This window comes from Colletotrichum siamense (genome assembly GCF_013390195.1).
Source record: "Colletotrichum siamense strain Cg363 chromosome Unknown KSG_Cg363_contig02, whole genome shotgun sequence".
NCBI lineage: Eukaryota > Fungi > Ascomycota > Sordariomycetes > Glomerellales > Glomerellaceae > Colletotrichum > Colletotrichum siamense.
In genome coordinates, this window is record NW_023501015.1 from 2,270,565 (window position 1) to 2,285,341 (window position 14,777).

At 54.5% G+C, this 14,777-nt stretch overlaps 4 protein-coding genes across 4 annotated transcripts; 2 read left to right on the forward strand and 2 right to left on the reverse strand.

Annotated features, from left to right (window-relative positions):
- Window positions 1–1,382: 1,382 nt before the first annotated feature.
- CGCS363_v002590 (uncharacterized protein) lies at window positions 1,383–2,431 on the reverse strand (the record flags this gene model as incomplete). Its single annotated transcript, XM_036634439.1, has 4 exons — window positions 1,383–1,400; window positions 1,466–1,701; window positions 1,752–2,008; window positions 2,061–2,431. The coding sequence occupies 4 exons, from the start codon at window positions 2,429–2,431 to the stop codon at window positions 1,383–1,385; spliced, it is 882 nt and encodes a 293-aa protein (XP_036499438.1).
- Window positions 2,432–3,333: 902 nt separating this feature from the next.
- Window positions 3,334–4,581, reverse strand: tmem53-b (Transmembrane protein 53-B; the record flags this gene model as incomplete). Its single annotated transcript, XM_036634440.1, has 1 exon — window positions 3,334–4,581. The coding sequence occupies one exon, from the start codon at window positions 4,579–4,581 to the stop codon at window positions 3,334–3,336; it is 1,248 nt and encodes a 415-aa protein (XP_036499439.1).
- Window positions 4,582–6,790: 2,209 nt separating this feature from the next.
- Window positions 6,791–8,241, forward strand: CGCS363_v002592 (putative aspartic-type endopeptidase; the record flags this gene model as incomplete). The annotated part of the gene is made up of 2 exons (XM_036634441.1): window positions 6,791–7,672; window positions 7,732–8,241. 2 exons carry the CDS (start codon window positions 6,791–6,793, stop codon window positions 8,239–8,241), a joined length of 1,392 nt encoding a protein of 463 aa, XP_036499436.1.
- Window positions 8,242–11,851: 3,610 nt separating this feature from the next.
- FBP26 (Fructose-2,6-bisphosphatase) lies at window positions 11,852–13,365 on the forward strand (the record flags this gene model as incomplete). The annotated part of the gene is made up of 4 exons (XM_036634442.1): window positions 11,852–11,960; window positions 12,050–12,639; window positions 12,687–12,800; window positions 12,847–13,365. 4 exons carry the CDS (start codon window positions 11,852–11,854, stop codon window positions 13,363–13,365), a joined length of 1,332 nt encoding a protein of 443 aa, XP_036499437.1.
- Window positions 13,366–14,777: the final 1,412 nt, after the last annotated feature.

The following is a 14,777-nucleotide window of genomic DNA, read 5'->3' on the forward strand; positions in this document are numbered from 1 at the left end:
GAGCCGGCCCAAAAGCTCAACCGGCAGACAGTTGGCTGCATCAAAAGCTCTAGAAAGTCGCAGGACCAACAGCATCACGCGAATAAAATTCAAAAATCTCCATTTAAGTACAGTCATGTCACATTGGTACTTTTTCGCTGTGTTTGGGATTACGACAATTGCACAATTTGGTTACATCAATTCAGAAGAGACAATAAAACCCATTTTGTCTATTGTAATCCCTTCATACGTTGTAGAGGCGAGAAACGAGAGCAGGGATGTCACTCAGCCACTTCTCTAAAAGTACAGAAACAAGAATTGTTCACAGTCTTCCTCAACTACTTCCCCTGTCTAGAAATCATCCACCCATCCGCCTGGAATGCGGAGTGGCGGATTCTCAAGAAGATCCCAGAATTCCCCAGCGAACTCATACGCGTCAGTATCCCAGACAAGGTACCAGTCTTCGGGCCGAGGGCCGTACTCAAATGAGACAAGCCGCATGTTGAAAGCCCTATCCCTGTAGCTCCCGCGCAGCAACTCTGAGCCTCGCCGGTGTCGAAGAGGACAGCTCGAATGAAGATATATGGCGAGTTCCCGCTTACCGTACTCTGCCAGATCTATGCCCACAGACTGCAAGTCCTCCAACCAGAATCTCATGGCTCGAGACTGCCCTTGCATCATCCAACGTGTTTCGCGACGTGCGCTCATATATCCGCCCTGAAGAGATTGATTGGACAAGCCGCAGAGGAATGGCGTCACATCGTCTCGAAAAAATCTTTTCAACTCAGTGAGCTTTGAGAGAGAGATTCCAGCAAGATACCATCGTACAAGTTTCCGCCAGAAATAAAACTTGTGAAAGCGCCCGAGGTTGATCTTCCCCATAGTTTCATCTCTACGAACCCACGGACTGTCCCAGAGACCAATAGGCGTCTCTCTGAAATACGTCTCCGCAAGGGCTTGCAGACTTAGCCCTGTACCTAGATTCAAGTTGGATTTGTCATTATGTCCTTCAACTGCCCTCAAAGCAGCTGGAGTTATACTAGCGCTCAAGCTGAGTTGCTCCAGTAACACTTTCGGACAAACTCTGGACCACGAAAGATATGCAAACCGAGATTGAGCAGGCAACTGCATGTACTCTTGGTATCGATTCCCGGCCATTATTTGTATAACGCCAGGAACCCTCCAAATGTAGTGAGGAAAAGCGTATCTCTTGGAACTCCGAGCGCCAGAGAACATTGTGTCAATCTCTTCCTCAAGAGCTCCCAAATCCATCATTATTTTAACAATTCCGATGAGCGCCGTGTCAGAATGGTGCATTTTGTAAATACGCTGAGCAGCTGATCCGCCATCATCGTCGGTTTCTTCAGGGCTCACCCCCCAGCTTAGTAATGTTTTGAACGTGTCTAGCTTCCCGCCGTAAGCTGCAATCTGAACATACCAGTCAGCTTTTTTTCACTTCACGTCTAGTGAATCGTGGTTGCCTTACATGAAGCAGTGTTCCTCCCTCCTCATCACGATCGAACAGGGAGGCGTCTCCCACGGCTAGGGCCTTCTCAACATCCGCGAGCTTGCCATATCTGACATCGTTGAATGTTTTGCCATAGCTATGTCGCTTAATCCATGGCTTGAGACAGATTTGCCAACCGACTGGGGCGCGGTACGTCTGCAGGTCAAAGACCCTTTGGGACATCCACCTTGGGAGTTGTTGACGGATTTGGTGCACTACCAATATGTTAGAGCAAGCATTCGAACTTGTGCCTCTGTGAGCTTACCGGCGCTATTTGCGTAGAAGGAATTCTGAGACTGCTTGTAGGTAAAACCTCCAAAGAAAGACGGTTTTTGCCATGGAAGAGGCTTCGGGCCAACCTCATATCCGATTGGGCGAATCGTTTCCAACCGATCGGAATTGCTTGCGTCAAAATTGCTCGTGCCGGTCTGCACCTCTCGCGAGTCATCCACAACAGTGTCCAATAAACTTGGCTCAGGATCTTGAACCAGTTCTACTACAGGCTGAGACTTCATGAAAGCCCTACAAGAGTCAGTTGCTGTTCGCACTTTGAGCGAGGATTGACGGCACCCACATCATATAGCTTTGCTGCGAAAGCGAGATCAGGTGCAACGCCCAACCGATCCGTTCCTGGTACTTCCGGATATCCTCCTTCTTGAACGAGACCTTGAGCTTCGTGATGTTCCTTCTCGATCGCTTCGCAGTGCTGATCCTGGTCTGCAGGTCCTCCGCCAAGCTCTCCAGATCATTGACAGCGTCTCGACAGTACTCGATGCTCGCATGCAGATTGGTGGCACTGTTGGAGTAGACCTTGTGTCGCTGCTGTTGCACGAAATCGGCCTCCATCCCCGCCAGGACGGGCTTCAGTATCTCAAGCTGTCTCATGATGCGATTCATCTCTTCGGGGATGTCCTGGATCTCGTGCCACAACTGCTTCAGCTTCATGACGCTGAGGCCGAATTTTCCCGCCAGCTTCCCGCCAGCTCGGCGACTGCAATCGCGCTGCTGACAACACCAAGCACTTCTGCCATGGCCGTTATTTGATTTGCGCAGTCATGAAGACGGTACCTTTGGGATGTCTCTCGAGACTTGGAAACCTCCGACGCGCCTCCAGGAATGCTGCCCCAACGACGTGATTTTTTTGAAGATGGCTGAAGTCGAACAACGAGTGATTTGGGGGAAAACCAGTCCATCAGGGCTGGAGGCGGGGTTACGTTCGTAATAAGACCCACGGTAAGGTCGCGCTGAGGAAGCCTGTCTGCTGAGCTGTAGCATCTAAGAACCAACAGCATTCGTGTTGCAGATTCATGCATGATGCCACTGCATCTATGGCGTGTGATTCGATGGCGGCTGGCGGGACCAACAGGGGAGGTCTGTACACCTTGTCAAGCGATTGAATTCGTCACTGGGCATTCAGGATCCGGGCTAGCTATCAATACGACATATCGGTCATTTATTATTCGCGCCGGTAGCAAAGCATTTGGCTGAATCGTGAGAAACAATGGACAAAGAGGAACTCTTGGCATCGTAGTGAGCTTTCACCTTTCGGGAATCTACAAAAGAAACTCAGACGAATTCCTGTCCACATGCCTTGAGGCGGTCATATACGGGTAAGTAATTCTGTTGGTAATCATTGGGCCGATCCATACCCATCCCCTGAAGACAAGGGTTGAGCGCATTACGAGCCGTCTGGTAGGACGTTCAAGCAAGCCGCAGTTACTGGTGACTTGAGTGAAAGCACAACGAACACTGCTTCGGGTAGACAGCTGTATCAATCTAAATTATGTATAAACGAAAGTATGTAGTTCTATGCATCATTCCCAATAAACAAACTCAAGTTGCGTGGTTCACTGAATCGTCGGAGGCGGCGTCGGTTGCTTCTTCCGTCTCGGCGGCTCCACCTTGACCGGCTCCGGCATCTTCGCGACCTCCGCCTCTTTAATCTCGGCCTCCGTGACAACCTCGGGCTGCTTGAGAAGGTCAGACTCCTCCGCCAACTCAATCTTCCTCACGGTCTCGTTCTGGTTGACCTCCGGTTTGACAGGCGTGGGCTGAAACACTTCAATCTTTGCCGCCTCCGGCGCCTTCACAACATCAGGCTTGACCTCGACCTCAGGCTTCACCGGCTCCTTCACAGCCTCCTTCTCAACGACCTCAAAATCAGGCTCAACAACCTTGGCCTTGGTCTCCTCCGCCTTCGGCGCCTCCGTCTTCACCTCCCGCTCCATCACAACCCCGCTATCCCGCCGTCCATCCCACAACTCCCTCACAGCGCCCCAGTACCTCTCTCCGTCCGTCCTCGCGTGCGCCACATGCTGGCTGCCCTCGAACCTCTCCCTGCCCACCCTGAACCCGACCTCCCGCGCCTCGTTGGCGTGCTTCTCGACGTCCCCCCAGTAGATCATCTCGTCCTCGCGGCTGTACAGATACACCCGCCGCTGCTCGCTCTGCAGCAGCGCCTTCTGCTTCAGCGCCGCCCACATCCTGCCGAGAAACCCGTGCCGCCCGCCGAACGGCACCTGGAAGATCCAGAACCAGCCGATGAAGACGTGCACCAGCGGCGCCAGGAACCGCGGGAACACCGCCGATAGCGCGCGGTAGCTGCGCATCCAGTGGAACCCGCCCGGGCACGAGTCGTACACGCTCACGTGCGGCGGCAGGCTGTCGAGCCCCCGGCCCGCGCGGTCGGCGGCGGCGTAGAGCTCGAAGAACTTGGACAGGTTCGACGCGCCGCCGTTGGAGAAGACGTGCAGCAGCAGCTGGGGCCGCTTCGCCTCGCCAGGCGGGGTGGCGTCCGCGAGGGCCCGCACGACGGAGACGGCGGGCTTGATCTCGCGCTTGGCGATGCGCACCGAGAGCGTGTGGATGAAGGGGCACTTGACCAGCAGGATGCGCGCCGTCGGGTAGAGGGCCATGTAGCGCGAGGTGTACTTTGCGATGTGCACGTCTTGGGCGGACATCCAGGCGAAGATGGCGATGAGCTGCGGGGAGCCCGGGTCCGGGGCTGCCGATGGCGGCTCGTAGAGGAATGTGTTTGGGGAGAGGGCCCTCATCTGTGGGAGAGCCCCTTGGGTGCTTAGTTGGTTTGAGGCCATGATGGATGATGTTTTGGCGCTCGAACGGGGTCCGCGGATGTGCTGGAGTGAGATGGGAGATGATGATGAGTTGGAATGTGGAGGGTGTGAGGTCGGATATAAAGTAGTGGACCTGAGGTCATGGACGAGACACTAGTTGCATTTAGACGCTGCAAGTTCAGCCTTAAGTTGTGTCTTCTTGGGACGTGTAGTCATGGCAAGGTTGTTAAGGTTGGCAAGGTTACCCCTTCCGGCAACTGCCTCGGCTTGAAACCCCTGGTCGGCGGGGTTGCGAATCCATCCTCAACGGTAATCTAGAGGATTCTCTGAAGGATCGCTGTTGAGAATGGGTCTACGATTCTAGGCATCCACTGATCGCAATTCGTAGCAGGGGAATGGCTCGGATTGATATGGAAATTTGAACCCAACGGGCCGGCGGCAAGACAGCAACGGCCGTCTCGGCGAGTTGGGGTAAACGCTCCGACCACTAGTCATTGCAGGACCATGAAGTTGGCGATTGAGCGGTGTTCAGGCTTGAACCAGTCTACAATTTGACGTTTAATTAATGTCAAAATTTGAGTACAGGGTGGCAGCTCATAACAAGTCGTTCCATGGCAACTGTTCGTACGAAGAGCATCAATTCTACCCGGAGTCGTGCTGCCCAGTTCAAACCATGTGAAGGACAGATTGTTTCACCCGAAGTTACCAACGGTATCCCAGCTAACAAAGTCTTGAATCATCAGTCAGCCTCGTTTCCTGTACTAGTCAGTTCAGTTCAGATGAAGTTCCATAGGTGACATGGAGTAGTCGTGACAGGCCGGGAAGAACATCGTGTCTTCGAGGGCAACAGGGGTGCGGACGATGCACCATCTTGCATACCGCATGAATGACAAACAAATCGTGCAGGACGCAGCCGTCGGATGTGTAAGTACACCTCGCGGCGTCTGGCAGGCTTCTTCTACCTTACTCAGAGGTGGTAAGGAATATTTGCTTCGTCATGAGTCTGCACCACGACCGCCTTGGCTGCAGGTGCCAATGTGCCAGAAGACCCTTAGAAGAGTCAGACACTCCAGACGCCTCGCCTTTGGAAGTATTCGTTATTCCCAAATTTTGATTGCCCATATCCTGGAAGCTGTGTCCCGTGCAACTCGCCCCTGGATGGCACCTCGGACGGCAGCTGCAAGTTCCCGTTGAGCGTTTGACACCACAGCGGGACGTCGGATGTAGACATTGAACCGAGATTGAGAACTGCGTATGCCGTTTTGGATTGAATCCAGGGTCTTTGGAAATCGGTACACTAGTCTGGCTTCTGCCTAATCATCAATCAACTTCGCGAATGCTTCAGGCCGGCAATTAGCATAGATGCCATGAAGTGAAGTTGACGTTCTCGGCCGGCTAGCCGTTTCAGCGGTGATCATTGAACAGTCTGGATGTCGAGTGCTATCGCATCTCGTGTTGTGGACATGTACAACTTCAAAGTCGGGTACATATTCACGGCCACCCCCGTTCGTTCCGTGATCCCGTTGAACGGATGAGAGTACTTGAATAGTTCCAAGTCCAAAGGCCCGATTGACTTGGACGAGTTTGGACCGCGAGGTCGGGACGAGTGCGGCGACGGAAAAGAGTCGAATGACAAACAAACGGATATTCGGTAGTGATTGATTGCCTTCTATGTCGTGATGCGTCTGATGGAGGAAGAATGGGCACGGGTCAGCTCCGTCATATCATATGAAGATGAACCGGAAAAGGGAGACGTCTGGGTCTGCCTGAGGTAGCAAGGATATGTATCACGCCAAACAGGGAAGCAGTTGCCGTGTCCATGAGATCCTCCCGGATGTGACGACGTCACCAAACGAGACAGGCGCAGGGTCGCCCCTATCGTGACTTCCGCGACGGCAATCACCCTCTCGGCCCCTTCCCCTTTCGCAAGCCACGCCTTCCCGGCGTCACAAATACTTCAGAAGGAGGAAGCGACTGCCCGAGAGCTGACTAGGCAGACGCCGTACCTTCCATCTCTCTCTTCCCTCGACCCCTCCTTATTACCTCCCTCCTTCGTTCCAAGATTCCGAATCTCCCCTTTCGCAACTCATCACTACCCTCTCTCCAGCTGCCTCATCCAGAGACTCCAGCTGTTGAGCCACTCCTTCGTTCACTCTCTTGTTCATTCTCTCGTTGCACCAGACACTCATTTCTTGTACATTCCTTCCAACTCTCTCTGCCCTTCATCGCCATGAGGGTCGCCCATGTCCTCTCCTCCCTAGTGGGAGTTGGTGTACTCACCACCAACGCTGCTGTCATCCACAAGCACAAGACCAACAGCATCGAAATCATCAGCCCCCTCAAGGGCATCAGCTTCCAGCGTCTCAAGGCTCACCGCGAGCCTATTGCTGAGGATGTCGTCGGCCGAACCCAGCCCCTCAAGGCCTTCCGCGGCAAGATCGCTGGCCACAATGCCGCCACGGCCCTGCAAGCTGCTCAGCCCAAGGACCTCTCCAATGCCTACCAGAACATCACTGCCCTGACTCCCTACGGCACTCAATACTCCATCGAGGTCATCTGGGATGGAAAGCCCCTCAACATGCTGTTCGACACCGGCAGCAGCGACACCTGGGCTGCCAGCACCAATCTCTCCTGCGTCAGCATGACGGGTACCGTCGCCTACCCTCAGGAGGCATGCGCCTTTGGTCCTGACCTCATTGACGGATTCAAGTATGGTCCTGTCGAGGATATCCATTTCGCCCTCAGCTACGGCTCTGGCGAGAAGGCATCGGGCCCCATGGGATACAGCGATATCGAGGTCGCTGGCATCGTCGTTCAACAGCAGCAGGTTGGCCTTGCCAATCTCACTCACTGGTACGGCAACAACTACACCAACGGCATCCTTGGCATGGCCTATCCCTCCATCACGAGTGCCTTCACTGGCGATGCTACCGAGAAGCGTCCTGCCTTCCAGGTGCCGTACCAGCCCTTCTTCACCAGCATGGTCCAGCAAGGACTCTCTGCAGACTCCTTCAGCGTTGCCCTAGTCCGCAACTCCTCGGGTGTGATTGCTTGGGGTGGCCGCACAGGCGTCACCATCTCGAGTCCCACGGCCTACACGGACCTCATCATCGTAAGTCGCTTTCCTCGTCTTCCCTTCAATGGTTGCAACCCCAGCTGACATGCCGAAAGACACAAATCAACACTGAGCGACCAGAATCCGCCTGGCAGTACTCGTACTACACGATTCTTGTCGACGGCATCAAGTGGGGAACGACGACGGACGAGAGAAAGTTCCCCTACATCGTCGACACGGGAACCACCATGATGTTCGTCCCTCCTCCTATCGCAGAGGCCATTGCCAGGTCATTCTCCCCCAGCGGCATCTACATGTTTCAGTACGGCTCTTACTTCGCACCCTGCGACGCGGTTGCTCCGCGTGTCGCGGTTGTCATCGAGGGCAACAGCTTCTGGATCAACCCTGTAGACCTCATCTTCCGCAACATGAAGGATCAGCTCACTGGATACTGCCAGATCGCCATCACCACTGGAGCTACTGGTCCATATGTTCTCGGATCAGTCTTCCTGCACAACGTCGAGGCTTATTTCGACGTCGGCGCTGCCCAGATGCGCTTCTACTCCCGACAGACCTTTGGTCCTACGCCCGAGGCCTCAATTGGTCCGGATCGTGTGTCTGTCTAACAAGTTCAAGAGTCCCGGTTTCTTTTCTGACGAGTAGAGCTAGGTGTGGATGAGATGAATCAGTTATCATATCGCGGATCAGAATTGTCGAGAGATTGATTTGCTCCAAGCTTCTGGGGTCTGTGGGACCAGGAAAATTGCTTTGCCAGAGATGTGGTTGTCGGTTGCTAGATACTTAGGTTTGGTAGAGTTCAGTCTACGCATGCCACTTGCCTCATGTTTCCTTTGATGAGTGATGCTCTTGGTTCATGGTCCATAAATGGAGCTCCCCTGCCTGGTTCAGTGATGTTTTGGGCAAGTAGAGAGCATTGCAGCTGTGCGGCGTAGCTTCCCAGATGCATTCATAGAGACGGGAGGCAAGCAAACCTAGCGCAACTGGCGTTCCACAGTGGACAGTGCTGAAACCAGAGGCCGGATCGGGACTTATCGGAGTGGCGACGGAGGGCTTATCGCAGACACAGTAGTCTTATCGATAACGGGTGTGACCTCACCGGTCCATGGGCACCGATTTCTGCCACTTCATTCAACAGTTCGCGATCCAAGCCTGTTGCAACCCTTCGCCCTCACCGACTTCCTCTGCCTGGCGACGCCTAGATTCCCCCTCAAAGGACACGAATACCTCTTCTTCCTCACCTACCACTGTCTTTTGCGCTTTAGCTCCTCTGTAGCCCGCCTCCTCGTCCTCACGATCAGCCGCCCCTGACCGCCCGGTGTGTGCTGCGGTTATTCGGCACTCGCTGCACCGACCGACACTCTGTGCCCTCCGACATTCTCCGCTATTCGTCGGCAAAGGAAAAGTCCAGGAGCATCTGGAGGTTCGCCAACGGGGCACGAGTTTCTGACAGCAAGGCCAAGAGCGAAGCGTTTCCAGAGCCTCGGAAATTTTGAAGCCTTCAAATCGGACCAGCACCTCAGCCAGTATGGGTATCGGAGTAATCCCGGCGGGTGCGCCTCTGGTGGACGGCAAGCGACAGCCCAGGAGGCAGCATACCTGGAGCTTTAGCAAGGTACGATGAGTCTTTGATTTCCTTCTGTTGGTTTGTTGCCAGAGTGTTTGGTTTCAACTGTTTTCCGGTCTTGTCTTTCATCTTTGTCCCGTTCTGCTACCTGGGCATTACTCAGTGAGGTGCAGCTCAGTGAGTTGTGCAGCAGCCACTTGGTTCTCAGAGCATCAGAGCCTCCGATGTTCAGGGACTCGATTTTCCCTCCTTCCCGTCACTCTCGCCCCCGATTGAAGGAATCAGTCTTTTTCTTTCTCAATTGCGCCCAGGCGGTGTGAACAATCACGCAGGGGGTTCGCTGGCATCAGAGAAAAAACCGACCCCTGAGAAAAAGGCTCTGCTGGTTGATACGATCTGGCAATCGTGCCGATTTGCTGGGCCGCCCCCGTGTCGCGTCCCGGCCGGCTGGACTTGCTGGTTCGGAGCAGGGCCAGCCAGCAGCATACCCAGGCCCGGGCTGGGCTGGGCTGGGCTGGAGTGGGGGTGCAACAGGAGGATAAAGGAAAAGCCCCTGACGCGCGTGGGTGGTGAGGATTTACCAGCTGCGCAAGTGCAGCAGCGGTGTAAATTCTCAATTCCCATATTTTTTTCTTCTCGGCCCAGGTCAGGAGACCCCTTTGGACCGGATGACCTTTTCCCCTGGCGAATTGTACGTGGGGGTGTCAGGTGCTAGTGGCCACGCTTGGCTTGCTTGCTCAATTGAGCTGCTGTCTGAAGGCCTTTTCCGTTTTCTTAGCAGAGTGCTGCTGCTGCCGGCTACATGTTTGCACGGCCGGCGTTGTCTCGGTAGTGGCCGGGAATGATCGGATGGAAGATAAGAATGCATGTTGGCTGGGAGCAGAAGCATGAATGGCTAAGTTGTCGAAGGAACGGGAAGTTCTTATTGTTTCTGGAAGTGGGATTGGAATTTCAGTGTTTTACTTTTTCTGTCGCGACACGGGGGATTCCTTCAGGTTTCGTTTGCAGCTGTGGCTCCGTCATCACCAAAGGCAATTGCGGTATGCGCACAGTAATGCATCCCGGCATCTCTCCTGACGAACCGGCTATAACTGGCGAGTCGGATGGGAGTGTATTTGGCCGTAGGCTGATCTCCACCTCGGTTGTGTTCGGTGAGAGAGCGAGACCTCAGCAAAAGTGCAGGAATTAGCTGGTCTTCACTGGCTGATGAGCGCTGCTAGACGTCCCCGTTGAATGCGGGGACGGGGAGCTGAAGCTTGGAGCTGTCACGTTGTGCATATTTCTCAAGGAGATGGAGGCCCGGTAGAGGTTCTGGATGGGCTGCTTAGTGGCTGCCCGCCCACCCCCAGGCTGGAAAAGTTCAGGGACCGGAGAGAAGCGGGCACAGGAACGCCAAAATGAGGGGCACCGGACGGGGGGATTGGAGTTGGCATGGGGTCATGATGGAGGGGCGGGCAGGCCACGCCGAGGCTTCACCTTGCAGGACCTGGACTTGGACTGCCTTACTGCGTACACTCACTACCTTACCTAAGGTAAGGTCATGTCAAAGATTGCCATGGTGCACAGCAGGAATGGGCCAATAGTCAGCAGTCCTTGCAGGGTGGTGATCTGGTGCGTCTGCTGCTGCTCCTGGGAATCCCGATTGCAGGGAAAGGAAACATGGAAACCTGCAAGCAGCGCACTGCAGAGTGCGACAGCTGTGTCCGTAGCTGGTGCGCCTAAGTCTGTGAATCCGCCCCAGTGGGTTTGACTCTCAGTTCCGCCCTCTGTCTGACCTGACGAGACACCGAACTGATGCGACGAGGTGGGCTATCGTCTATTATGGCGGCAGCTGTTGCCTTTTTCTGCTGTTCCCTCTTGCCCGATGTCAAGTCTAGAGTCCAGTCCAGTCACTGCTAAAGCAGCAGCAGCTTGTGTTGACTCTGGCCGGTGGTTCGCAGCTACCTCACCTTACCTTACCTTACCTCAGTCACTCAGTCACTCACGCTACCCTCGGGATAGCCTCTCGGCGTCCCCTGCTTCCTTTTACGTACCGCTCTCTCAGTCCCCTTCCGTTTCTCCAGACTAGTGCACGCTGCTCGCCCACTCATTACTCTGTTCCCTCCACCCTCACATTACAGTGCTGCCATCAGATCACTTTACTCTCAAATCTGCCCCCTCACCCCGTGCATCTTCTTTCAACTTCTCTACAACATCAAACAGCCACACCTGCATTCCCACGCTTCCAACGTATACCGTATACGGCCATACATACGCAAACAGACGAGGACCTTGACCAGCCGTCCTGGGAGTCCTACCTCACGCCAGCGCACATTGTCCTTTCCTCTGTCCCCTGCTAGCGGCTCTTTCAGCACCTGGGAGCTACGTAGCTGTCGTCGGGTCGAGAAGTGCCTCCACCCCGGCTGTGCTCCAGGCCACCGCACCCGCCCCCGAACCTCACACCGGGGGGTCCCGCCTTTTCTGGGCGTAGAGCTACCGCCTCTGCTGGAAGCATCACGCGAGCTGCCTTCCGTGCCCGCCGCAACCTCGCGCCTTCTTGTTCCTGCTGTCTCTGTTCGCTTCTGCATGGTCTTCTTCACGCGTCACTCTTCGTCGTTTCTCTCGTCGTAGCAATATCTCCAAATAAACGTGCACGTCGACAAGCCGTCAAGATGCCATCAGCCAAGACTAACGGCATCGGCATCCAGGTGGAGGACCTCAAGATATGTGTCGTCATGGTCGGTCTGCCCGCCAGAGGCAAGAGCTTCATCGCCCAGAAAGGTACGTTTCCAATGCCATCAGACAACCTTCCGCACGACTCGCATTTCGAGGGTCCCCAACTTTGAGGAAGTCATCACTGACCTTTCCAGCGCAACGATATCTGGGATGGCTCTCAATCAAGGCCAAGACCTTCAACGTCGGCAGCTACCGCCGCCAGGAGGATGCCCACCCCTCGGCTGACTTCTTTGACTTCCACAACGCAGAGGGTGAGCGGAGACGTCGCGCCGCCGCTGAGAAGGCCATCGAGGATATGCTGGCTTGGTTCCGCCAGGGCGGTGTCATCGGCATCCTCGACGCCACCAACTCCACCAAGGAGCGTCGCAAGTGGGTTCTCGACATCTGCACCAAGGAGGGCATCGAAGTCCTCTTCGTCGAGAGCAAGTGCGATGACGAGAACCTCATCATGGCCAACATCCGCGACGTCAAGCTCACCTCCCCCGACTACCAGGGCCAGGACCCCGAGGAGGCGGCCCTCGATTTCCGCAACCGCATCCGCAACTACGAGAAGGTGTACAAGTCGCTCGATGAGGACGGCGACGAGGATGAGTACACGTACCTCAAGATCATGGATGTCGGCAAGCAGGTCATCATCAACCGTATCCAGGACTACCTGCAGAGTCGTGTCGTTTACTACCTTATGAACCTTCACATCCGGCCTCGTTCCATCTGGCTATCAAGAGTGAGTCTTTTGTGAATGGTCAGTGGAATTACACTGACATGGAACAGCATGGAGAGTCCATGTACAACTTGGACGGCCGCATTGGCGGCGACACAATGCTCTCGCCTCGTGGTGAGCAATATGCCAGGAAACTTCCCGAGCTCGTCAGGAAATCAGTCGGCGTAAGTAAACCCGCACTCGCATCTCACCCCACGCTCACATCTACAGGACGACCGTCCCCTCACCGTTTGGACCTCAACGTTGAAGCGCACCATCGCGACCTCTCGCTTCCTTCCTTCCGACTACAACCAACTGCAGTGGAAGGCTCTCGACGAGCTCGACTCTGGTGTGTGCGATGGACTGACCTACCAGGAGATCAAGGACCGCTTCCCCGAGGACTTTGCCGCCCGCGATGAGGACAAGTACAACTACCGCTACCGCGGCGGCGAATCCTACCGTGACGTCGTCATCCGGCTTGAGCCCATCATCATGGAGCTCGAGCGTTCCGAGGACATCCTCATCGTAACCCACCAGGCCGTCCTGCGCTGCATCTACGCGTACTTCATGAATAAGTCTCAGGCGGACAGCCCGTGGATGAACGTGCCGCTACACACTCTCATTAAGCTCACCCCGCGTGCCTATGGAACCGAGGAGGTGCGCTACGAGGCCAACATTCCGGCTGTTAGCACCTGGCGCGGCAAGGGCTCCACGGCCAAGCATGAGAACCCGACGGCGGAGTGTACGTGAGCCAGAGCGAATTGGATATGAATTATGATGAGAAAGAGCAAGTTTGACTAAGGCTGGATGCAGGAAAAAATAAGTTGAGGCGATGAGCGGATCGGCGTACGGGGGCCATCGGGTCTCATAGCAGCGTGCGGCGGATTTCCTTTTTCTTCACTTGACGACGACAATGTCCTTTCCATTCCAACTCGGCATTCTCTCATCCCACGGCGTTTAAGGAACGACGAAAAGAAAAATACACACGCAGATAGGAACATTTTCGGCGGTAAAAACGCAGGGAGGTGGCATATCAAAGGCGGGCGTGTCCGACAATCATTCTCACATGTAAATATCATGTTAGCTTACTGGCCTCCGGGCGGGTCGCCCGTCATGCTCTGCGATGGTCTCGCAGATTCGGACGTTGTGTGACCCCTCGACATTGGCCCTTGTCAGTGCTTACTTTTCTTGCTGGAGATCCTACGACAAGTCTAGGATTCATGAAAGTCTCTGGCACGAGGCGGCCGGATGCATCGATGGTTCCTGGTAGTGGCGGGGGGTATAGGCATAGAGGTTCTTTTGGGGCCGAGGTTGACGGAGGGTTTTCTTTTATGGTTGATCCCCTTCGTTTCACCCAGTTTATTTCTCGTCGAGAGTTGTATCTATGTAACAATGACCGTTGCATATCTGAGATGGGCGTCGTGCCTAATGAGAGGCTAGTTTGTTCACCTCCAAGTCTACAATGCCATCAGTGTTACAACAACAGACACGCGGGTCTCTAGCGGATGCGAGAGTCGACGTCATCTTGTTTGTTTTGTAGATATACCTGCGACTTTCACCCTCGAGCGTTGGATTTGATTGCCGTGCGTTTGATTAGGTGATCTGTCGGGGAATTCTCAGCTTGCAGAACGGCACTGGCGATGGCCCAGTACACCGTGCAAAGCCAAAACGTGCGCCGGATTTCACGTGCAACGCCGACTTCTAGTCTTATGTATGCATCCAGTTGGCTAACCAATATGATGAAGTACCAATTGCATACTTAACTTGCATAACTCTATTCAGTTGAGAGGCTCTCAAGGTGGAAAACCAAGCTTGGAAAACAGGTCGATAACGACAAGAAGGTTTTCTGCCCTACCCTCTGCTGAAAAACAAAGGCTCTAAATAGTTCTTTACCAGGGTAAAATATCTTGAAATTCTTCATCCTCCGCCATTCCCGGCCAACTTTTTCACCCTCAACGACGGGCTGAAGTTTGGAAGCTCTGGTCGAGGTACGTATCCCGCCCTGCCCCGCACATCATCGGACCGGATGAACCACACCCGCTATCGCAAAAGGAGCTCCACTAAATTTTCTCCCCGATAAGAAAAAATTCCCATTGAGACCCTCCAAACCAGCGGCTCGCAAAAGTTGCAGTCCTCCCGCCCCAGCGCAGCTTCCTCACAAC